The sequence below is a fragment of the Misgurnus anguillicaudatus genome, chromosome 10 (genome assembly GCF_027580225.2).
Source record: "Misgurnus anguillicaudatus chromosome 10, ASM2758022v2, whole genome shotgun sequence".
Taxonomy (NCBI): domain Eukaryota; kingdom Metazoa; phylum Chordata; class Actinopteri; order Cypriniformes; family Cobitidae; genus Misgurnus; species Misgurnus anguillicaudatus.
Window position 1 is genome coordinate 34680551 of NC_073346.2, and position 26101 is coordinate 34706651.

Below are 26101 nucleotides of genomic sequence, written 5' to 3' on the forward strand. Positions count from 1 at the left end.
GGATATTCCTATCCTACAACAAAAAGACCCAATGGAAGCGAAAACACAACAAAAATAAATCATTATAGTCGCATTATGCTCTGTCAAATTATTGCAGAAACATTACTGACAATACATAAGACGACAGATTTAGTAACTGTGTGTACAGTAACTGCAGTCAAACATCTGGGCGTAATGCACTATAAGCGCTACATACATGAATTCAAGTATACTGGGTATAACAGGTTATATAACATTTAACAAATTTTTAGGTAAAAATCACGTATTTATAACAGTGAACATAAGGTGAAATCTAAATAACCACACTACTATTTTGTCCCTGGTGCAATGCAATGGCAATTTATCTAGAAACATCACAGGGGAGATATTTATTTCCCCTTTCAAATGTATCAAACACGTTGTCCTGATAATATTAACTTATTTACTACATTGAAACAACAGCACCCCCGTATGGCCATACAGAAAACTATTTAAAATACACACTGCAGATTTCAGTAGGCCTAACTGTAATTGTAGCCTACTGTCCATCCTCGATTTGAGCCTATAATTTGGAATTATTGCATAATGCAGAACATTCACATTTATTATTATGACATTCAATTATTTATTATTCTGACATATTATTATGCGCTCATTCTTTACAAAATGGTGACGTAACAGACGACTCAAATTAAACGTAATTAACGTCTTGAAAATAAATAATATAATAATTAAACAATCTAACTGTTAGCCTATAAATAATTAGTCTAACTTTAAAAAGTATATTTTTGCTTTTTACCGTTTATTGATATACGAAATGTACACCAATAAATGTGAATATTTCCAATAATCAGTAAGGATTTAATAGCAGTAATGTTTAGTTTATGAGGTAAAGTATAATCGCAATATTGCCTAAATATGAGGGTGCATGTGGTCAGTAACGTTAAGTCCAAAATGGCATCTATTGAAACAACAACAACCAACTTATTTATTGTAAGAACTTGTAATTTGATTTCGAGTGAAAGTTTTAAGGTAGGGTTAAGGTTACAGGAGGAGGCTTCGAAGTTCGAATCACTTTCAACGAGTTTTTTTACTTTCGAGTTTGGCTAATGTGAATGAGATCTCGTGAAATCACTCAGAGGCATATAAACGTAGTCTACCACTATTTTAAAATAAGAAGCCACAAACGTATTCAATGATAAGCAGACGCTTTCTCTTAAACGCTGTCAATTCAGTAACTTACCAACATGTTCCCGTCAGCGCGTTAAGTTGAATGCAGTTTTCAGTTCTAGAGGGTCCTGCGGTGGATTGTGGGATTGACCGCAGTAAGAGTGAAGATGAGAGTGACACAAAAGAGACCATTATTATACAGAAAAAGTGCAGATGCTCTTTTATCACTAATTTATAATAAACAACTGTCCAAGCACGCACAATTTTTATACAAGTATGAACTGGTATGCCTGTCCTTCCATTACATTTCGTAAGGCGCTAATGTCTGTTACGTCACCAACGTCTGTTACGTCACCATTGTGAGTGAAATAGAGAGGGCGCAAAATCCCTTGAATAACTGCATAATAAAATGACAGAATAATAGAATCATAATAATAAAAGTGAATGTTCTGCATTCATTCTGTTTTACTTATATTATCAAATAGGCCTAATGCCAAATTATAAGATCAAATCGAGAATTACATTGCAAATCTTACATTGCAAACCTAACAATTATACAAACTTCATAGTTTAACAGATTATTTCTTTCAGACTTTTAAAATAACTGACTGTTCAACTTCATGCGGCGCTGCAAGAACTGCCAAGCAGATGACGTCAAGTAACCGCGAGAACGAGTCGAATTTAGACTTCCGTATAATTTCTCGAATCGCTCTCGCGGTACTTAAACGTCATCTGCTTGTTAGTTTTTACGGCGCGGAATAAAGTCGAACAAGTTTCAATGTACACTGTAAAAACTATTACTATTACCTACTCAATATTTTTGGTGAAGCATTTTTACACGTAAAAAAATTTTGTAAATTTGAAAGCTATGAAATCGATTAGATTTCATTAATTACATTAATTTCCTATCACAAATTAAATTGAGTAGATGGAATCAAAAATATAAAAGCAAATCAATAAAAAATCACAGTGAAGTCTACTAATAAATTAAGTTGATATCATTAAAAATGTAACTTAGATGTAGCTGAAAATTTTGTGAATATTATTTAACTAAAATAAATTATTTTTATTTACTTAATGTTATACATTTATTTCATACTGAACCATCAATTATCAATGATAAACAAAGCAATTTGTATACGTTGTTTTATTGAAAATGGCAAACATTGTACATGTTACAAAAACAATCAGCTAAATAAACTCTGAGAGGTCTCTCAAATTCACAGCATGCAGAATCCACACCTCTTGAACCCGGACAGGTGGACCACCAGCACTTGTACCTGCAACAAAGATAACTTTATTTAAACGGCTGTCCGCTGTGACTCTGGACGCTGCCACAGAGCGCCACTTAGTTTAACATTACAATAACATATTTGTCTCAAATCTGTAACGATTAACAAAGGCTACGAATGCATATTTTATATCTGGAAGTAAACTTTGTCTGACTAAACTCGCGCTATTTAATGCGAACGTCCGGTGTGGTATCAGAAACTGCGAGTTGTCCTACACGAGACGCAACGCATCTCCACCGGTGTGCGAGACCCTTCACACAAAAAAGGAAAATAAAGCATAGGCATATGGAGTCGAGAGATAATTAATATAAATGTATATAAGCGTGTGAGCTCTGTAAAGCTCTGTTGTGTTCCGCTTCCACGTGAAAGGTCTAATAAATCCGGGTGGAGCGAAACTGAGGACCGGATTTCGGATCGCCTGACTATCAGCCAGTACAGATTTACACGTGTTTGTCTACACAACCACTTTATGCAGTAATAAAACGATCAGAAATTATTATTTTACACACATTTCAAGTGGCACAGCTGTATTAATACTTTGGTGACCTGAATAAATACGTAAAATAAAAATATTAATGATTAATCTACCAGTATGTGCACAGAAAGCTGTTATTGTACCCAGTTTACAGTATGGCTCCGAAAGTATTCAGATAAATACACCAACAAGTTGTTTACGCAAGGACACATCAAATATTTCATTAAAAACAAGTGTATATATTAATAAACTCAACACTTACCAGGATTTTTGAGGAGTTTTGAGGTTGTTTATCTTCCTGCAAGAGGCGCTGTTTCTTCTGCTGCTGATTAAAAAACCGTTGGCTTTGTGATTTTTAAATTTACATCTGATTTAATGAATTTTTTTGCCTACATTTACTCAAATAATACAATGTAATAATGTTTCACCAAAAATATTCAGTAAATCATAGTTAAAGTTATGCATGAAATTTACTTTTTTTTTTTTGTTGATGTTAAATACCTATGTTAACTTGAAATGAGCAATTATAATAGTTTTGAAAGCTGAAATATATAAGTGTGACATTCTCAAATATATTGATTCAAATTTACAACAAATATTAAGAATATCTATAAGAAATAATCTGTTAGTTAAATACTTATTTTATTTGATGTATACAACTAAATAATATCTGTACATTTTACACACAAATATATGTTTATTTTTTAGTCATTAATTTTGGTTTGTCTAACTCAAAAAATCAACTTAGTGACATAAAGAGATTTTATTAAGTTATTTTAATAATTTATTTTTGTGATATTTACAAAGCCACTGAATTATTTTTTACAGTATACTACATTCGGGAGTAGCATGGTCATGTAATCTAAACAATCAGCACGAAGAGGTCTCTCTATCCTCTTTCCCTTGACTTTTGTGCACCATCCATCAATCCATCACCTCACTCGCAGCTGGTACAGTAGGTATGATGACAAAATTTTCAAAAACCCCAAAGCTCAAAAACACATGACTACAGACATTCCCATTTACAAAGATACCTGGATTGTAAAAATCCGTCAAGGATTGAGAAAGTTATGATATTTTTAATATTAGAAATCAGAGGAAAAAGTTATATGGATGTCTATGGAATGACCAAAATGCTGCTTATTCACATGTTTTTGCTTGTAACTTTCTCATTTTATCAGATATTTTCATGAAATTTTAACAGAAGGTAGAATTTTGTTAGTACTTTCAAATTAAATTATAAACATTTACTGTTTTAGTCAGAATGGGCATCAGACTTTAGTTGGAATGGGCATCGGACCCATGTAACCATGGTTTTTAGAACGATGCCTGCAGTGGACGTTCTGATATTTCACTGTAGTCTAGTATTACAAGAAACGTAATATGCAAATTTCCGCGATTTAGTTTATACAATCTGTTCCATAGATTTAGATTTTCGTGTTTCAGCACCAAGATAAAAGATATATATTGTGGTCCATCTAGTTTCATTAGTGTCCAGAGTAGTGGAAGCACGTGCCGTAAGAATTTCGACGCGCGTGCCCGCGATGTCAGACCCCAGTGGGGAATAAGGTTGCTGAGTGCGGGCTAATATTCCGAGTTCGGAGCCCTCCCCTCACCCTCAGACACCACACCAATATACTTTATTCTCATTTGATGTTAAGTAAGGGATAATGTAGAGGCAGCCGGTAGTTATTGGGAAATAAGCCCCGACAGTGTGATCATCACACTGTATCACACTGAAGGGGCTTATTTCCCAATAACTACCGGCTGCCTCTACATTATCCCGCTTATTACACGGCTACTTGCCACATAAGAAAAAAAACTGGACATGAATATGAATTTGAAACGTTTTATTGGCATATTTGTTTTAAATTAACATTTTTATCCTTCCGCGAAACTTTGCACAGATGCATAAAATGATCGTAATACCTTATTAAGATCCTCTGCTTCATACTTGTCTGTCTCCATTTTTTCTCTTTTAGCCAGTCTTTGAGAAGTTTTAATGCCCATTCTGTATTTTTTTGTGTGGTGGCTTCGTAGCTGTCATGCTCTATTTTGTCAAGTTCAGTCTCAGTAAGCTGTCTGTGTCTTGTCGTGGTTGTCGAGTGTTTGTCACAAGATGGCGCCAAACAGACAGTAATCTTTATTGGTCTTTATTGGCGCGGAGCGATTTTACTTGTGCAAGTAGTACCGGCTTTGCGTTATTATTTTGGAGCGGTTATTATTTGAAAAGAACGAACCTGCAAATGTCTCAACTGACCAATCAGAATCAAGCATTCCAGAGAGCCGTGTAATAATGTGAAATAGTCTATTCGGCTCTGTTTTGGGTCTTTCCTACTTTCTGTGCCCACATACTGTAGCCTACTGATTTAATGCAGTTAACTTGATGATCAATAAAACGTTTTCATTCATAGGCCTATATTTGTTTCTGGTACGAACGAACCGATTCTCAAAGATGACTCATTCTCATGTTCATGTCAGAACAAGGCTGGTGATTTCGCAATGAAAGGGGCGTGAGTCAATTCACATACATTGTCAAACAGCTTCAGTCTCTAGACTACACTTCTAACTCAACACTGGGATCCAGTTAAACATTGTGCAAGTTTACTGAAGAAAAAAATTGATTATTTAACATAAGCTAATTAGTGGAAATTGAAAGCAGGAAATCATGACAAATCATAGCAGGATTTTAATAAAAGGTGGGAAGGTGGTGAATGAGGATTTCTCAGAGATGGCAGATGTATATATTGAAGATGGAGTTATCAATGCAGTGGGTTTAGATCTGCATGTGCCAGCTGGTACGCGGGTCATTGATGCCACTCACAGACTCGTACTGCCAGGTGGAATAGACACACATACACATATGGAGCTGTCATTCATGGGCACTACAGCTGTGGATGACTTTAATACTGGTACCAAAGTAAGTACAAATGATGGAATATGCTCTTTTCATCAAATATAGGTCCTAAAAATGTGAACACTTCAGAATTATTATGTATAGTATTTTTTGTTTGTTTTATTTAAATGTATTTAATGCTCTGAATGATTCATAAAATCTGTTATTCAAATCAGGGCACAAACTCCCTAAAGCAATATTGCACAACTGCAGATAAAACATATATAAAACTTGGTAACACTTTACAATAAGGTTGTATTTGTTAACATTAGTAAATGCATTAGTTAACATGAACTAAAAATGAACAATACTCCATTTATTAATCATAGTTCATGTTATTTTCAGCCTTTGCTAATATATTATTCAAATGAAAAGTTGTAAAAGTTACCATTAGTTAACAAAGATTAGAAAATGCTGAAAATCTATGTTGATCATTGTTAGTTTATGTTAGGTAAGGCATTTACTAATGTTAACAAATTCAACCTTATTGTAAAGTGTTTCCAAAACTCTATGAATCAATCAACCAAAACAAATCATTCAATAATTATTTTTATGTTCCCATGGGATAAGATTTCACCAAAGACAATTAAATATTTGGACCTTTTTGAATATTTTTTTTAACATTTTGTCTTAATGTTGATATGACAAAAAGTTCATGATAGATATTAAGCGATCATGATAAAAAAAATGATAAGAATTTAAAGTCTAACATAATGTCTAAAACATTACTGATGGTATTTTTCTTATGACACTTACTGATAGTTAACACTAACTTTATATTTGATTATAGCTTAATCTAATATTAAATGTATTTAATTTGTTTAGGCTTTTTCTCTTTCTAATGTAAAACATTGCTACAATATTGCATTTAATATTTCAAATAAGATCAGAAAAATTTATTTTTTCACATATACTGTATGTTCACTTGAATGTTATTAGATATGGTATTAGAATTTACAAGATTCAATCACATAATGAAATAATAAAAAAAAAATTACTACAAATACAGTTATTTTTATGTTATCATAATAAAAAACACAAAACCAGCCACAAATTAAATAATATTAATCTGAAAGCTGAATAAATAAGTTTTCCATTGATGTATGGTTTGTTAGGATAGGACAATATTTGGCCGAGATGCAACTAAAAAACTGGAATCTGAAAAAGTTAATATTGAGAAAATCGCCTTTAAAGTTGTCCAAATGAAGTCCTTCCCAACACATATTACTAATGATAAATACATTTTTTTATATGTTGACAATAGGAAATTTACATTTATGATATTGCTTAATATCTTAACGATTTTGGCATTAAAAAAAAATCAATAATTCTGACCCATTGTTTGCGATTGCTACAGTACAAATAAAACTTTGTGACTTAAGACTGGTTTTGTGGTCCAGGGTCGCAATTATGAAGAGGAAAGTCATGGGTAAAGGTCAAAGGCAATCACTAATCACTCATGGAGCTTTGGTTGTAACATTTTAACTTAAGTTAAACATCTTTGAAAGATCAGTGCACTTCAGTGGACAGCATGCATTAGAGGAGTGTTCCCAACCACTGTGCCGTGGCACACTAGTGTGCCGTGACCACTTGTTTGGTGTGCCGTGGAAAAATAACACTGCCACAGTGTCTGAAAAAGCCCTTAAAGCTAGCTACCAGGTTGCTGAGTTGGTCACATCTAACATCTTTGTGTTCATCAAATCAAGAACAAGTTTCACATTAAATGTGAATACTACATTTAATACAGGATAACAGGGGCGTAGCTAGACCCCTTTTACTGGGCCACGTGCCCCAGTGTAAATCTTTTGTGCCCCTGTGTAAATCTCACGTTTACATTTTAGCAGTTAACTAGTATATTCCTTTACAAAGACAATCGCGGCAAAACGGATCTATATGCAATGTAGTTACCCAATTCACGTTTGAAAAAGCGACGCAGCAGTCGCACTGACGCGTGCACGCCCCAATTCATGTCCGCGTCCACGCACTTATTCATGTCCGTGCGCGACTGTTTTGCCGTGCGCAGCCGCATACAAAGTACACGCGATTGAGTTGGTTTATTTTAAGTTTCTAAATAATAATGAAAATCTTATTTTCACCCGATCATTGACGCATGTGATGGACATCAGAAATGTTTGTGCAAAGCAGGAAAAGGGAAGCAAAAATGAGAGATGATGAGTTTAAGGGAGTAAAGACACATAACATCTTACCCTGTTAGGGCTCGAACATTAGAGGAAAAATCTCAGGAAAACCTCTGTCAATAGTCTATAAAATTGCATTGTTCACATACAACAAAAACTGTGTTATACTGTTCTGTATTTTCAGATATGAAATTAATATTTAGTTCACTAGCTCTAGGTCATTACATAAACAGTTAGCAGTAACAAAGATAGATTTTTTTAGTAGCAGTCATAAAATGAAAATATTCTTAAAAATAAAAAAAGACGTTATTAATCCTTGTGTAAAATGCAAATGTGCATAAAAATATTTTCTCTTCTGTCATTATTTCAAAACATGTTATGCCTTTAAACATGTTAATAATGTTGTATATATGTTTATATGAAGATGATACTTAAATATTTTTAAATAAATGTTTGTCTTCCCTAGTACTTGTTGCAATGTTGGAATAGTGGGTTAAGCAAAGGAAATTGTGTCTTGCACACTGCAGGCTTTCAAGAAAAAGTAAAAAAAAAAATGGGGGGGCTGTGCCCCAGTAGAGCTTTATGTCTAGCAACGCCCCTGCAGGATAATATTCCAGTTTAGCAAGTCATTTAAGCATTACAATACAAGTTTGTGCAGTTCTGTTAATGCTTACTGTGAAAGTGGTGTGCCATATGATTTTTTTTACTTATCAAAACTGTACCGTGGCAGAAAAAAGGTTGGGAAACACTGCATTAAAGGGTTACATTTTAACATGTTTAACATATGAGCTGATGTTTCACTCTAATAATTTACAGTGTTGTGTATCTACAGGCCGCAGTCGCAGGAGGCACGACCATGATCCTGGACTTTGTCATCCCACAGAAGGGGTGTTCACTCCTGGAAGCCTATGAGCGATGGAGAAGAACGGCCGACCCCAAAGTTTGCTGCGATTACTCTCTGCATGTGGCTGTTACCTGGTGGGATGACACTGTATGCTTACCACAGATGCACATATAGTATTTGTATAGGTGTGCTTAATTATTTCTCCACTTTAGGAGTTAACACGTATAAGCCTGGAGGTCTAGCCTTAAAGGGAAACTCCACTTTAAAAAAAATTCAAATTTTCTAGCTCCCCTAGAGATAAACATTTGATTTTTACCGTTTTGGAAACCATTCAGCTGATCTCTGGGTCTGGCGCTACCAATTTTAGCATAGCTTATAATCCATTGAATCTGATTAGACCATTAGCATCGCGCTCAAAAATAACCAAAGAGCTTCGATCTTTTTCCTATTAGCATCACGCTAAATATTTTATTTAGCAATATTTTCACTATTTAAAACTTGACTTTTCTGTAGTTACATGGTGTACTAAGACCGACAGAAAAGTAAAAGTTGCGATATTCTAGGCCGATATGGCTAGGAACTATACTCTCATTCTGGCGTAATAATCAAGGACTTTGATATTACGCATCAGCCAAAAATAGTCCCCTTAGTAACGTTCAATGGCAGGGGACTATTTCCGGGCACTACGTAATATCATTGCGCCTCCTGCAGCCATGTTACGCCAGCAAAGTCCTTGATTATTACGCCAGAATGAGTGTATAGTTCCTAGACATATCTGCCTAGAAAATTGCAACTTTTACTTTTCCATCAGTCTTAATACACCATGTAACTACAGAAGAGTCAAGTTTTAAATAGGGAAAATATCGAAACTCTTTGGTTATTTTTTAGCGCAATGCTAATGGTCTAATCAGATTCAATGGATTGTGCTAAGCTATGCTAAAAGTGAATGGATTCCAAACTGTAAGAATCAAATGTTTAACTCTAGGGGAGCTGGAAAATTAGCTTTTTTTTTCAAAAAAGTGGAGTGTCCCTTTAAGCCTTGTCTGTGAAACCAAACGAAAGTTTTACTTTATTAAAGTTAGCAGATCAGTCAAGGTTGTCCAAATTTTTGACTGTTATACATACGACATCAACATCCTACAGTATATCACTGCACATCAAAATCTGTTTAGTCTACATGGTCTGCCATGTTGAGATCTTAAGACCATCTGAAGCTGGTTGCATACACTTCTAAGAGTAGTCTTAAACATGTCATGTATGTATGTGTCTAATATAAATCCAAACACTAAGATTGATTAGCCCTAACTAATTGCTATTGGTCAGACTAGTTCTTCAGACTGCAGTCTTAACTTAGTGGCTATGTTTATGCAACCGGCACTGAAGTCCTAATAGTCCCATCTTTTAGTTACATCATAAATCATTTACAGATACTGTACAGTTGATCGACCACCAAAGCAACAACAAATTAAAAATTATTTAGTGCACCTGTCATTTCTCAGTAATGGTGTTTTGTTTTGTAATATGGATTAGGTATCCCATGAGACAAGCAAATATTAAAATGTCAGCTTTTTCTATACTGTAGGTCAAGAAGGAAATGGAGACTCTTGTTTGTGAAAAAGGAGTCAACTCTTTTAAGATGTTTATGGCATATAAAGATGTCTTCATGCTGAGTGACAGTGAGCTGTACGCAGCGTTCGCTCAGTGTAAAGAGATCGGAGCTCTAGCTCAAGTCCACGCAGAGAATGGAGATCTTATTGCAGAGGTGAGAGTCATTCATAAAAATATTTTTAAACACTGATGTGACATTAAATAATATCATCATCAGAACGGTTCACATAAGACATGATACGTTGACCGTCTATGTTATCTGTGCATGTGGAAATCATTAACTCCTCAGTGACCCTGACAAGGGTTTGAGAATGACATATTCGTGAAAATATTCTTTCTCAATCTGGCAAATAAGTTACCAGAAATAATGCAGTGATTGTTGACTCAGGGTTGGGCAAAATTTAGCACCATACAAATGCATTCATGATAAGCATCAGGAAGTGTTATCTGAGAGTTTATTAATATCATCTACTTTTTGAGAATTGTGTTAAAACAAATGTGATAACGTGATAATTTTATAAAAAATTAACATATAAATGAAAATAGTTAAAGCAGTGTGACTGACCAGTAAATGTAATCTGAGCAGTTTATTGGAGGAAAAATAGCACAATATTATCGTAATATTTATCAAAACATTTAATTTAATTAATATATTGATAAGTTGAAGATATAATTGCTGTCCTAAAGTTCTTAGAATAATCCCAAGATATATGAATAAATATAATTAAATTCCACTGGAGGGCACCAAATACATAAATGATATGTAAATTGGTTTAAATGAGGGCTGTACTTGTTTATTTTGGCCAAGTGTGACTACACAATTAACAGGTTTTATAAAAGAGGAATCCGGTGCATAACAAAAAACACCTTTTATCACAAAAGTACTATGGTGGCATTATAACCAAATATAACCAAGACTCTATTTAGACTCAGATGATTGGTACTCTAAATATAATGATATCATTTATTAAGGTGCGTTGTGTAACTTTTAGAAGGATCTCTTGACATAAATGCAATATAATCTACCTAACTATATTATCAGTGTTTGAAGACCTTACGTAATGAACTGTTTGTTTTCATTACCTTACAATGAGTGTTTTTTATCTACATACACTGCGGTTCCTCTAACATGGAAGTCGCCATCATATTTCTACAGTAGCCCAATGCTATCTCACGAGAATTCATATTTATTTTACTAGTTGGCTAATTCGTATTAATTCATATGACCACATTCGTAAGTTTTTGTACGATTTGCCTTGACCCCTGTGATGTTGGGGTTAGGGGTTCGGCTTTGTTGTTTGCATGATAATCATACGTTTTTGCACAATTAACTTCTTTCTAAATTCTTGTGAGATCAGGCTGAGTAGCCCTAAACGAATAAACTGCTTTACAGAGGGTGTTTCGTCCCTACGCTGTCTCGGACGAAGAAATGTTACCATATGCGTTTTAAAAACGGGGGGTGTGCTGTTAGTTGCAGGTTGCAATCTCACCACTAGATGCCACTAAAATTTTCACACACCACCTAAAAGTGTTATAATTCATTCCTTAGACAGAACAGACTGCCCAGCAAGCAATATCCGTCATTTCACTGTCTAGGTTAACTAGCTTTGAGTAACCCACTTCTAGCCAAAATAAACTTGAATTTGTTTTTCCCATAATGGTCTGGGTGACCACAGATGTCTAGACTGTGTTTGGAGAGCTATTTGACGTCCTTTAAAAAGAAAATTACTTGGTGGGAGACAGAAAGAAAATTACAGATATTTGTTTATAATGTATCTCAAATGATTCTGTGTGAAATTATTTTTTGCTTTGCAATTCCTATTTGCTTCAGAAAATGCAAACCTGTTTGAATATAGAGTAGACCTTGTAGGCTATATAGTATATTACATTTGAATTTTTGCTGAATTTGCATGCCGTGTGACACATTTACCTTGATCCCACTTCACATATTGATGTGAATATTGATGTGTGTCTGTGTGTGCTCTCTCACTCGCTCAGGGTGCAAAGCGTATGTTGTCTTTGGGTATCAGTGGTCCTGAGGGTCATGAGATGTGTCGTCCTGAGGAAGTGGAGGCTGAGGCCACACAGCGCGCCATCACGATCGCTCACGCTGCTAACTGTCCGCTGTATGTGGTGCACGTCATGAGCAAATCTGCAGCCAAGGTGGTGGCCAACGCTCGGAGACACGGTGGGTGACCTAACAAAGCAATACGTAAGGAATAATTGACGACAGGCCATTGAATTATAAGAAAATAATGCACACCAAGGTGGTAATGCACTGCAGGTGTGCATTATTTTCAAATAATTCAAAGGACCGGAGTCAATTATTCCGCTTATACCACGGTTACCACAAACATTGCTCTGGTGCCTATTTTTAAGACATTTGAAAAATTAGGTGTGCGGTTTACAGAAAAATAATCAACACCCATAGAACATTTCTCAGCCAATCAGAATGCAGCATTCGACAGACCCGTGGTATAAAAGTTAATATACACAGCAAAAATATGTAGGATGCTCTATCCATCCATCCATTCATTAAATCAATCGAATCAATCAAATCTATCCATCCATTCATTCATTCATTCATCGAATCAATTGAATCCATCCATCCATCCATTCATTGAATCAATCGAATCCATCCGTCCATCCATCCATCCATCCATCCATCCATCCATCCATCCATCATCCATCCATCCATCCATCCATCCATCCATTCATTCATTAAATCAATCGAATCAATCAAATCTATCCATCCATTCATTCATTCATTGAATCAATTGAATCCATCCATCCATTCATTGAATCAATCGAATCCATCCGTCCATTCATCCATCCATCCATCCATTCATCTATCTATCCATCCATCCATTCCTTAAATCAATCGAATCAATCAAATCTATCCATCCATTCATTCATTCATCGAATCAATTGAATCCATCCATCCATTCATTGAATCAATCGAATCCGTCCATCCATCCATCCATCCATCCATCCATTCATCTATCCATCTCCATCCATCCATTCATTAAATCAATCAAATCTATCCATCCATCCATCCATTCATTCATCGAATCAATTGAATCCATCCATCCATCCATCCATCCATTCATTGAATCAATCGAATCCATCCATCCATCCATTCATCTTTCCATCCATCCATTCATTTAATCAATCGAATCAATCAAATCTATCCATCCATTCATTCATTCATTCATTCATTCATCGAATCAATTCAATCCATCCATCCATCCATCCATCCATTCATTGAATCAATCGAATCCATCCATCCATCCATCCATCCATTATCACTCACTCCGCTAACTGTTTATTTTATGTTGTGCATCTATCTATCCATCTATCCGTCCATTCATTCATTGAATCAATCGAATTCATCCATTGATCCATCCATTGAATCAATCGAATCAATTGAATCAATCGAATCTATATATCTATCATTCACTGAATCAATCGAATCAATTGAATCATTCAAATCTATCTATCTGTCTGTCTGTCTGTCTGTCTGTCTGTCTGTCTGTCTGTCTGTCCGTCTGTCCGTCCGTCCGTCCGTCTGTCCGTCCATCACTATCGCTCACGCCGCTAACTGTCGACTGTATATAACTGTGCGTCATGAGCAAATCTGCAGCCAAGGTGATGGCCAACACTCTGAGAAACTGTGGGTGACCTAACAAAGCAAGAGGATGATCCATGTAGGATGATCTATCTATCTATTCATCTATCCATCCATCCATCCATCCATCCATCCATCCATCCATCCATCCATCCATCCATCCATCCATCCATTCATTCATTAAATCAATCGAATCAATCAAATCCATTCATCATTCTATCCATCCATTCATCCATCATCCATCCATCCATCCATTCATCCATCCATCTATCTAATACATGACCCATACATAACGCTGTCTGTAAAATCCAGGTTAAAATCTCATAATATAATTATAAGATTTGGAGCATCACAATTTTGGTTTCACATTTTACACAGAAAACAGTAAATCACAAACTGGTTTTTCACAGACTGGTTCACATATGTCAGATTAAAGTAAAACTGGTGCTATGACAGACAGTGTAAAAGTTGTTCATCAAATTGTTTGTTTCCCATCAGGTCGAGTTGTGTTTGGAGAGCCCATTGCGGCTGGACTCGGTACAGATGGCACAAACTACTGGCACAAGGACTGGGCTCACGCCGCAGGGTTTGTCATGGGTCCACCCTTGAGACCAGACCCCAGTACACCTGGATATCTGATGGATCTGCTTGCAAAGTACGTAAGATGTGCTTTATTTACATTTTCATTAAAAAAATCTTAATGGAATCATTTCATTTAAATGTTATCATCAGCTATTTATTCACCACCATGTTTTAAACATGTATTACTTCCTATGGTGAAGTTAAGAAAATCATTCATGCACTGGGTTTGAATGCAGTATGAGACCCTGTCTGTGAAATCCAGGCTAAAGTTTCATCATCTAATTTTGAATTTAGAAGCATCAAAGTTGCACATTGATATCAATCTTTGACATGACCTGGTGATATCAAGGATATCAAGGTTTGGTAACATTTTTACAGAATGTTCTTTGCATTATGTGGGATGATTTTATGTAAAGCACAAAATCAGGTTGAGGAAGTTATAACATAATTTTCATGTATTTAATTTAATCTGTCGAACACAATATGGTCCTGCATGAAGCACATTGATCAAATGTTATATCTTTCAGTGATGATCTAAGTGTAACAGGAACAGATAACTGCACATTCTCGGTCTGCCAGAAAGCCCTCGGGAAAGACGACTTCACCAAAATCCCAAACGGAGTCAATGGCGTTGAGGACAGAATGTCTGTTATATGGGAGAAAGGAGTGGTCAGTTCATTCTCACAGAAACCCTACATTACACACCACGGTCCTAGATACAGGATTATTTACTGAAGCGGTCATCATTTACACACAATATATAGATATTAAATCTGCTCACAGCACCGACCTTTGATCCTCTTGCTCTGGGAGATGAGGTAAAATGATCGCAAGGACAACTCACAATCTGTGTGTTTGCTTTCCCCAGCACAGCGGCAAAATGGATGAAAATCGATTTGTGGCAGTCACCAGTTCTAATGCAGCAAAGATCTTCAACCTTTATCCTCAAAAAGGGAGAATTGCTAAAGGCTCTGATGCAGATCTCGTCATATGGGACCCAAAGGCCACAAGGTAATTTTTTACTGACGTAATTAAAAAGAGCTGTTCTGGGGTGGCAGTGGCTCAGTGGTTCATGTAGGTTGTCTAAAAACCGGAAGGTTGGTGGTTCAATCCCTGGCTCCACCGGACCAAGTGTCGAGGTGTACTTGAGCAAGACACCTAACCCCAGCTGCTCCCGACAAGCTGGCTGGCGCCTTGCGTGGCTGGCACCGCTGTCGGTGTATGAATGTGGGAGTGAATGGGTGAATGTGGGGCAAATTGTAAAGCGCTTTGGATGGCCATAGATCTGTTAAAAGCGTTATGTAAATGCGGTCCATTTAACAGTCAAACTATCGATGTATGCCTAAGTCTTAATATATAAACCCTTTCCCTGCTATTGACGAGTTATCTCGTTAATTAAGCAGTCCTTCCAGAAAAACGCGGAGTTTTTTTGTGATTTTTGCGGCACGTTTTCTTAAAAAATGCGATGGAATATGCGGGATATTTATGCAATTTATGCAATGGAATTGCGGGAATTTGCGAAAATTGCGGAACTTGCAAAAACTGCAGAAACTTGCAAAAGCTGCAATGATGGTCATGTCACATAATCACGTCACTTCATAACGTTCCCATGGCAATAGAGGACACGGCTGCGCTTTTGGGAAGTAAATGCAAAATATTTCAACTTTCTGCTAATATGTGACTTTTTGCTACAAAAATGCGGGGATTATGAAATCATGCAAGCCCCGCATATTTTCTGCGCAGAAATATGTAATTTATGCGGCGAAAGTGCGTTGTATTTGGAAAAAAGGCAGCCCCGCATAAATATGCGGACTTTGGCTGATTATGCAATATATCGCGCGATCGCACAATCGCGTTTTTCTGGAGGGACTGATTAAGAGAAAACATTTGCATAAAAAAGTGTTCCTGATGAGGTTTTATATCTGTAATACCACGATTATCCTCTTGGGTGCACTTACCTAATTTATAAAAAGTGAAGCAAAACAATTATTTACTAAATTTAAATTCTATGTTTGTTTTTTGTAACCGTTCTGAATCTGATCTCTAAAAAAATTCCTTTACAAAAATTGAATTATTTTAGCGTTTTTCTAAAAAAAATATATTTTTGAAGAAACATACCAATATTTAAGAGTTTATAAAAATATAAATATTTTTTTTTTCCCGTTTTGTTTGTTGTTGTTTGCAGAGGGTCTGTTCTTTTATTTGATATATTTGTATGTTTATATATTTTTAGAAGAACATTTTCCTGGAAGGCATTTTGTAAAACTTTTGTGAAAAAACTTTTCAAAAAAAAAGCTAGCGTGGAATGAGTTAAAGGGTACCCTGACATGAACACACATATGGCTTAATAGATTAACACAAGGATTGACTACGTATATGAATGTAAAATTAAAAACAGTAGAAATGTCATATAAACTTTGAAAAAATCTATTTACTCGGAAGCCGTAATTTTGTCATCGACCCAGAATGCACCTTGCACAAAACATAATGGTGGCCTTTACAGCTTAAAATGAGTATTACACTGGGATATTTTTGGAAGTAAAATATTAAATGTGTTTGTATTAGGACTGTCATATTTAATCTAGACTGTCATGAGTAAACTCATGATTAATCGCACATTTTTTATCTGTTCTATATTTATCTTAATTGAACACTTTTTAAGTTTTTAATACTCTAAACAATGGGCAGCCAGGAACAAATATGGATGCTTTATGCAAATGTATGTTTGTTATTAGTGAAAGAGTCAGCAAAAATAATTGTGAAAAAAATTAATTTAAAGGTTCAAAAACAAAATCACTGCACCCATACCTTAAAATCACTGGTAAAACTAATAGATTTGGCACACACACACACACACACACACAAAGTCAAAACAATATCAATTTATGTTCAACATATGTTTTTCTTACTTTTATTGTTTGATTGCCATAGAGACAGAGCGCAGCGCGTCACAACCTGAAAACCACGCCCACCGGGGGGGAAAGCAATCCAACAGTCTCCATTGACTTTGTATTGCAAAAGGCCGCCTCCTTGTCATTTCTGGCTTATAACAAAAAACGGAATAATGCCTAAAAGCTGCTTTGGGACAATATGTACAGCTAACAAGCCAAAGAACACAGAAATAAGTTTTTATAAGCTGTCGAGCCGTAAAACCCAGTCTTTAAGGAGAATAAAGTGGATCGCCGATTACGTTTCCCCCTATTGGACGCAGTTTTACTAATAGGAGTACTATGAAAAGTTGCCTGTTTCCATTTCTGTGTATAAACGCTCGTTTTTTGAAGTCGACAGCTTATAAAAAATATATATATATTTTTTTTTTGCGTGTTAGATGTACACCTTGTCACACAGCAGCTTTTAGGTATTATTCTGTTTTTAAGTTTAATCTGTAAATAAGTTTTTATAAGCTGTCGACAATAAAAAACGAGCGTTTAAAGACACAAAAATGGATACAGGCAACTTTTCATAGTACTTCTATTAGTAGAACTGCGTCCACTAGAGGGAAACGTAGTCGGCGATCCACTTTATTCTCCTTAAAGGCTGGGTTTTACGGCTCGACAGCTTATAAAAACTTATTTCTGGGTTCTTTGGCTTGTTAGCTGTACATATTGTCACACAGCAGCTTTTAGGCATTATTCAGTTTTTTGTTATAAGCCAGAAATGACAAGGAGGCGGCTTCTCGCAATACAAAGTCAATGGAGACGGTTGGATTGAATTCCCCCCGGTGGGCGTGGTTTTCAAATTTGCATAACTGCGCTCTGTCTCTATTGAGACACAGAGGGGCGGTTTCCCAGACCAGGATTAGCTTAATCCAGGACTAAGCCTTAGTTTAATTAGGAAATATAACTAGTTTTAACAAACATGCCTTACTAAAAACATTACCTGTGTGCATGAGGTAAAACAAAGGGCACTGATGTATTTTAAGATATCAGTGCAAGTTGTTTTCAGTTTGGAGAGCTCTTAAAAGTGTTTAAGTCTAGGACTAGTCTAATCCCTGTCCGGGAAACCACCCCAGAAAGTTTTAAGATCTACTGTAATGCAAGGATCTAATATACGTTACATCAGATATTTTCCTCAACAGTTAATCAAACATTTACTTAAGACATAACAGATTATATTTGTGTGAATTCTTTTCAAAACAGATATTTTTAAAACTGTAATATATGCATACATCGAGGTCGCGCGTCTGTGTGAAAGCTTCAGATGTGTCAGTCAGTGTGAGGAAGATCCTTTTCTAGTCTTGTCGCTCTTAATAACTTTTTTAACATCAATCCAACCTTTATTTCTCTTAATAACTATTTTAACATCAAGCAAGTCCTGCACTTTATTTTCTAATTCCTGCATGTTTTAAAATTGGAACCAAAATCTCAGACGCGCAATTGGATGGACATGCATCATTTAAATTAGTTAGTCACTTCTCAGAAAACATACAAATGATCATTTTTGTTGTTTGATGACTATTTACTCTCTAAGGCTGCGTCTCAATTTATCCAACAATGTGCTTAGGACTAGGGTCAGAAATTGCACGTTGCGTTAATCGCACGTTAATAAAATTTTCGTTAAAATTAATTTACGTTAACGCGTTATTATTATGGTATTAATTTTGACAGCCCTAATTTCTATTAATGGATTTTAGTAGTAAAAGAAAAAAATATTAAAGCAAGTCATCATAGTCAATGTACCCTTAAATGTTTTTTGTTTTAAAGTTTAAGTGTATTTTCTTGTTAAAGTATTTTATTTGTCCAGAGTCCACCTGAATATTGTGTTCCTAAATATTAAATCTCTTAAAAACTTTGTGTTTGGGTTGTGCATTGCAGAATAGTTTTCATCTTATAATTCAAAACCTTGTTTTCTCCTTTCACGAGCTTTAGCTTTACCATTTTTAATTTCATGCCTGCTTAAATTTATCATCACATGAAAGCTGAAAGATTTTAATTTTTAGCCCTGTACATCATCTTAATAGCCTTAATGGTGTTCAGTTGAAATGAGCTGGTCTCTTACTAGTCTTAGTCGAGAAATGTGAAGAAAATTTGTTATCCATCTTATTTACCCAGAGGATCTTTAGTTGCATGTTTGGACTTATAATGTGTCAGAATATTGGCAGCTCCTAAAATATATGGCTATGTGTTCAGATACCTGAGATTTTTGCGTGTTTCTGCATGTGCAAGTTCATGTAGGTTTCATGGGTGCTGGAGATACTGCAGATGTTGCCATGACAAAATGCAATACTGCGAATTGTCTGGAACGATGTGGCCATATATGGAAGAAGTGTGAAGCTCGTACATGTCGTTTGTAAAGTGCACGCATTAGAGCAGAGGACGGCAGACGACTGTGAGTCTTATGTAACTGGGCCACGTTTCTCCCTCTGATTCTGGGTTAGTTCCCTCTAGGCAAATAAGCAACTGCTGATGTGAGCTATGCAGCGAACACCAATCCGCTATAATTTACTGCAGAACAGACCTGCGTTAAATGGAGTGCTCGTGTAAGGAACTGTAATTGATAAGATAATTAAAGATGAATAACTGTATCTTCTGAGCTGAAAAGCAATGGAAAGCAGTAACATCTTCATCACCTGAATTATGTGTTCATGTACAGTGCTTAACAGAATTAATAGACCACCACTCAGTGTAAGGTTTATGCCATATATTTTTTAAACTGACAGTAAGTTTCTGTAATGGTTAATCCATCAGTTTGAGAAGTGTTTCTAATGCTACATTATACGTAGTTCGTAGTAAGAACTTTGTACTTCTTATCCATGAATTTTCACATGTACTATTTTACAAGAAAGGTGAAAATAGTAAAGCACTTTATTTAGATGTCCAATTACAGTTGGACCTAATTTGTAGTCCTAAATGGTAAATACAATTCAATAGTTTAATGATTTTTTTTTAGTTTTCATTTTACTTGATACACGTCTGGATCCGAACTTTACTTCTGGTTTCGTTTTTTTTAATGGTCTGACTAGTTGCTAAACTGAAATGCCTTGTCGAAAATAACAAATGTTTTGTTTTCCTAGGTAATCTATGTGTTGTTTTTTTGCTTGTTATATAAATAACTACGTTTAAAGTACTTTGTTGTTATTTATTCTCACCCCCCAGTCACATTAGCCACAAGCGACAGAGACAGAGCGACAGGCTACCATTCATTTTCAATGGAAGTGACCGTTTGCCAGCGACAAGCGACGAGCTCGCCGGTGCGCGAGCAAGGCGGGGCCAAAATAGACAAGCAGGCTATTTTATGCAAATACTGAGCGATGCGACAAAGCGACTGCCAATCGGAGTGAAGGAGCAACGTGACGTAGGTCTGTGGTCGAGTCTGAGAAAATAATTCAAGATGGCGGAAAATGCGCATTTATGTATATATCTTATAAGTTTGGCATTTTATCTCAAATATTTTGTTACTTTTATCGAGAAATAAATACTTTTAAATCCAAAAACACCTTTCTTGTAACTTAACAATACCTCTAAAGTGACTTTTGATACCGCTCTTAGAAACTAGCCAAGGAACGCCCATCAAGCGGGTGCGTGTCGCTCGGTGTCGTTCACTTTTGTAGCTAATGTGACTGTAGGGTTAGCGAAGTTTACCCGAAGTTACGTGCGGACCGCGACAGCCGCTTGTTTATGTTGTTACTGCTGAAACCGTCTATATTTGCAATGAATAATCGTGTAGTTTGTGATTTTTATTTCATTGCTAAAAACAATGTTATTTTGTGTATTTGGTATAATAAAAATGTGTTTGCGTGGTTTATGGTTGAAAACACATTATTTTTCACATAACGTACATTTTTGGAGCATCAGATTTCCCTGTCTTCCTGAAACGCAAAGATTTTGTACAAACTGTCCCTGATTGGCCAGCTAACCTGGGGTGCGTTTCCCAAAAGCATCGTTAGCCAACTACTGTCGTAAGTTTTGTCGTTACTGACAAAGTTCAATGATTTGGTGTTTCCCGAAACCATAGTTCAAATGAACCTTCGCAAGCTGCATCGCAAACTTGTGTGGTTTGAACGACAGCTCTTCACCTGTCGTTAGAAGCATCGTTCCTTGTTATTATAATATGTAGACAAAAAACATGTAGTGCATTCTATATCCATCATTCTTAATATATGAAAATTTTATTTTATGTCTTTAAGTTTGTAAACAGAATTAAAGCGCTGCATTTTAAAACTGCGCATGTGCACAGTCATACGAGCTTTAAGACCCTGGGGAATCCCTGGGAGGAGTGACATAAGAGGGAACTTGCAGATTAATTAAATATCTTGAAAATAAACAACAGATAACAAGATCACGGTAACAAAATCAGTTTTCCGTTGCAATGTATGTTATTTACAGCAATAATCTGACATTAAATAGATTTGCACAGATTAATTAGTACTTTACCTCCCACGTGACATCATCAACGATGTTGTTGAACCAACATGGTTCAAACGACAAATGTGCGACAAAGTTACTATGCTTTCGGGAAACAGTCGTGACAAGGTAATTAGTTTCTCCAACCATTCATCGTACTGTTCAGCAGCGAATTACGTCGTTGTTCGGGAAACGCAGCCCTGTACGTTGTGATTGGCCTGAATACCTCTGACGTCAGCTGGAAATGTGACGCTCTTACCATGTTTGAAAGATTTGCGCACAGTGCAATGCTGCAAACTAAGTGCTCTTCCACCATACAATATAGTTCTCGTTTTTATCCCCTTGAAAAATCGCCACGTTATACTTGTTTTACTACTCATGTAACAGTCTTTAAATAGAGAAAACATGGAAGTGTTTGGTGGCTTCTAAATTCATCCCTGTTTGGATCCTAAGGAATGAATGGGGCTAGGCTAAATGCTAACGCATTCATGATAGCTATGTATTAATTCGTCTAAGTTGAGGTAAGAACATAATCAAATTTTGAAAAAAAGGTGGTGTTTTCCTTTAAGTTAAAGGAAATGACAAAAGATGTCGGGATATAAAAATGCGATTGAGGGATTTTTAGACAAAAAAATCTGTACCCTCAATCTTAAGACATTGCAGGTTTCATTCATCACTGCTAGAAAATGTTTATGTTTCAAAGTTGTAGATATGCAGCATTTAAAGGCTTACACCTGCGTTCAGACAATATGCATCATTATTAATCATAGTACAACAATTTAATAAAAGTTTTGTATAATCAACAACATTTTCAGCGTCAGTATGAAAATTAATATACTGTATCCTTTCAGCTCACTCATTTTTGCTGACTGTTTAAATTTTTTTTTTTAAATGTTTCTGACTTACTAAATAAGATACCAGCAGTTTTTTTTATTAGTCAATCTTCAATGACGAACATCAGCAGAAATATAAAGTCTGATGGTAATTCTTTGAAGTGTGCTGATCTATCAGCGGTGCCGTGCGCTACAGAAAAGGCTGAATATGGCAAACAACATATTTGGGAGAAGTGCATACCACAGATGGGTTGATATGTGTCCTGTGTTGATTTATGAAACTATGAAAGTGAGATTACATCATCCTGGGATATGGCATTTATTTGTAAATACATAAAAAAATTCATGCTAAATTCTAATACAAAGGGGGGCTGTAAAAATGCATTGATCACAGATTGTATTTTTTATTTGCAATAATAATACACAGCATGCCACTTGCCCAGCATACAGTTAAAAAATGTTCACTTAAAATTATGAAAAACCATGTTTAGTGACAGTGACTTTGTTGTTGGGTAGTGATTAAAAGAGTTTCGCATAATATCTGCTACATTGTAAAAATATTTATTTATATATATTTATAAATATATTTTTGCACTTAAAATTTAATTTAGGATTTACAAGCCATTTCAACTATCTTGACAATTGATGAGTTGCTTATTCAATCAAGTTTAATTTACAATAGTTATGTCAAACTTTTAAGTGCAAAAATATTTTTTTATATTCTTTGTTACTAGATTGCTGATTAGCAAACTAAATAAGCCTAACCTTTGGTGTTAAATTAACCCAGATTTTTTATATTTGACCCAACAATAGGTTAAAACAACCCTGCAAAGGTTAAATATTACCCTGTATGCTGGGTTGTTTAACCCATGGTTGGGTCAAATATGAACATTTACCAGATTTATTTTACCCAACAGCTTGGTTTGTTTCTTTTTGACCCAACCCTGGGTTATGCATTTATTAATAACCCAACATTTAGAGTGTAAGAATACAGATATAGCAGTTTTACTAACGCACTTCAAGGTACAGTAGTTTTGCTTGTTGCTGTAAATATTCATTTAGTCTAGGTTTAGTATTTAAGATAATAAATGTCTTTTGTTGCCAATTGCATAATTTTGTGTTCTTTTAGGGTAATTTCAGCACAAACGCACCATCAGGCTGTGGACTATAACATCTTTGAAGGTATGCTGTGCCATGGGCTTCCGGTGGTCACTATCTCCAGAGGGAAGGTGGTTTATGAAAACGGGCGGCTGTTTGCAGAACCGGGCGAGGGACGGTTCATCCCACGAAAACCTTTCTCTGAATTTGTGTATAAGAGAATTAATCAGAGAGAAAAGGTAAGACAATATCTTACTCTTTGGGCTGATGTTTCATTTTCATACCCAGAAGAACATACACTTGTACACTCAAACAAACTCAACAAAATTTGTCACTGTTTGGCACAATACCTTTTAAAAAGGTCCTGTACCATTTTGATACAGATATGAACCTTTGAGGTACATACATACGTTGGGCCCTATTTTAACGATTTGAAACGCAAGTGCGAAGCGCAAAGCGCAAGTGACTTTGTGGGCGGATCTTGGGCGCTGTTGCTATTTTCCCGGCGGGAGAAATAACTCTTGCGGCAGGCGCAAATCAATAAGGGGTTGGTCTGAAGTGGGTTCATTATTCATAGGTGTGGTTTGGGCGTAACGTCAAATAAACCAATCAGAACGCTATCCAACATTCCCTTTAAACGCAAGGGCGCAAGTTCCATGGCGGGTTGCTATTATTAAGACGGATTTACCAGGCGCACACCAGGAGCGGTTCACAGCCGAGGAGACCGACGTTCTTGTAAGAGCAGTCAAAGACAGAGAAGTTGTTTTGTATGGGGATATATGAGAAACCCGTCCAAATCAGCGTAGGTTAAACAGGCGTGAGAGGAAATAGCCACAATGGTCTCATCAGCTGGCACCCCCATCATTGCGCCAAGCGCTACAATGATGTCAGGAGACGGGGAATCCCAAGCTTGCCAGCATAAATCGGGCACGACGTGTAACGGGAGGTGGATCTGCCTCTGCACATGACCTGACGCCAGCAGAGGACATCGCTGCGTCCACCCTCACCGCTGAAAGGGTTTGGGGGCTTTGAAATCGGACCCAAGAAACGCAAGCAAGGTCCAACCCCAAAGTACACTTATCAAGTTCATATACATTAAGGTTTCTTATGAAAACATTTTAATTATTATTTAGATAAAATAAACGTAATACAGCCACACAACAAACTTATGAAAATATTTTAATCGTTATTTGCATGAGAATTTTTTAACGCAGCCACACAATAAATAAAAACTATCACCACAATGCTTACCACCATGATTTCCCTTATCTCATGTGTTAATATTTTTTATTGTAACAATTTATGATTTGCAAAAATAACTGTTGCATCTGTGTAGATTAGATAAGCAATGCGCATTGTGCACGCTATACATTATGGTCAAGCATGCGCCCTTAAAATAATGAACAACGCGCAACGCGTCACTGACTTTAGACTAGTTTTTTTTGGTCAGTGGCGCAATTGTTTTTTGAAACTGCAAAATAGCATCAGGGATGGTTTGCGCCAGAACACGCCTCCTTTTTTGCGCTGAAGTTCATTCCCTAGTTTGCCGACGTGCATCTGTGGAGGGAAAAACCCCGCTGTGCGCCGGTGCAAAATACGAATGATGCAATGCGTCACTGACAAAGTCAATTGCGCTGGGTGCAAGATAGGGCCCTTTATCTCTAAGGTACCGATTTGTTTGAAAAAAAAAAAAAAGTTTACCAGTGACACATTTTGTGTCTTTTTTTCTGAGAGTGTATACAATAACACTTAACAAATTTGACATTCGTTGTTACATAAATTGATATTAAGGTTGGTTGCCTTTTGTTTTTGAGGTTGGGAAACCCACTGCTGTGAGCAGAGAGCCTTACACTGGAGAAATCATATCACTAACACCAGAATGATGCTGAACTGAGGAAACAAACTGTGCATTATGAAGAATCCTGAATAATGTCATGTCTGCAAAATGCAGTATATTATTATAGCAGAAATTAAGAAATGTTTTGTAAATACATCAGGCAGAATATGCATATAGGAACACAAAGCCTAACTTAAAGAAAACAAACAAATATTTTGTGTTTACAAAAACACCCTGTGATGTAATTAAAATGTTATTTTATTAAAATTAAATTAGAAAAATATTTAAAATTACAATGAAATATTACACAAATATCAGGCAGCAACATTATGTACGTTCACATGTTTTGGCATCTATAAGAGAAGTTAAAAATCCTTA

At 36.0% G+C, this 26101-nt stretch overlaps 1 protein-coding gene and 1 long non-coding RNA gene across 2 annotated transcripts; one reads left to right on the forward strand and one right to left on the reverse strand.

Annotated features, from left to right (window-relative positions):
- Positions 1-2279: 2279 nt before the first annotated feature.
- Positions 2280-3748, reverse strand: LOC141367367 (uncharacterized). The gene is made up of 2 exons (XR_012371733.1): positions 3179-3748; positions 2280-2429 (listed from the first exon to the last, which is right to left on the reverse strand). It is a non-coding gene; the product is annotated as an uncharacterized lncRNA (long non-coding RNA).
- Positions 3749-5461: 1713 nt separating this feature from the next.
- On the forward strand, positions 5462-26005 carry dpys (dihydropyrimidinase). Its single transcript, XM_055211136.2, has 9 exons — positions 5462-5836; positions 8783-8941; positions 10377-10556; positions 12401-12590; positions 14529-14685; positions 15140-15281; positions 15481-15623; positions 23918-24125; positions 25701-26005. Exons 1-9 carry the CDS (start codon positions 5585-5587, stop codon positions 25767-25769), a joined length of 1500 nt encoding a protein of 499 aa, XP_055067111.2. The 5' UTR covers positions 5462-5584; the 3' UTR covers positions 25770-26005.
- Positions 26006-26101: the final 96 nt, after the last annotated feature.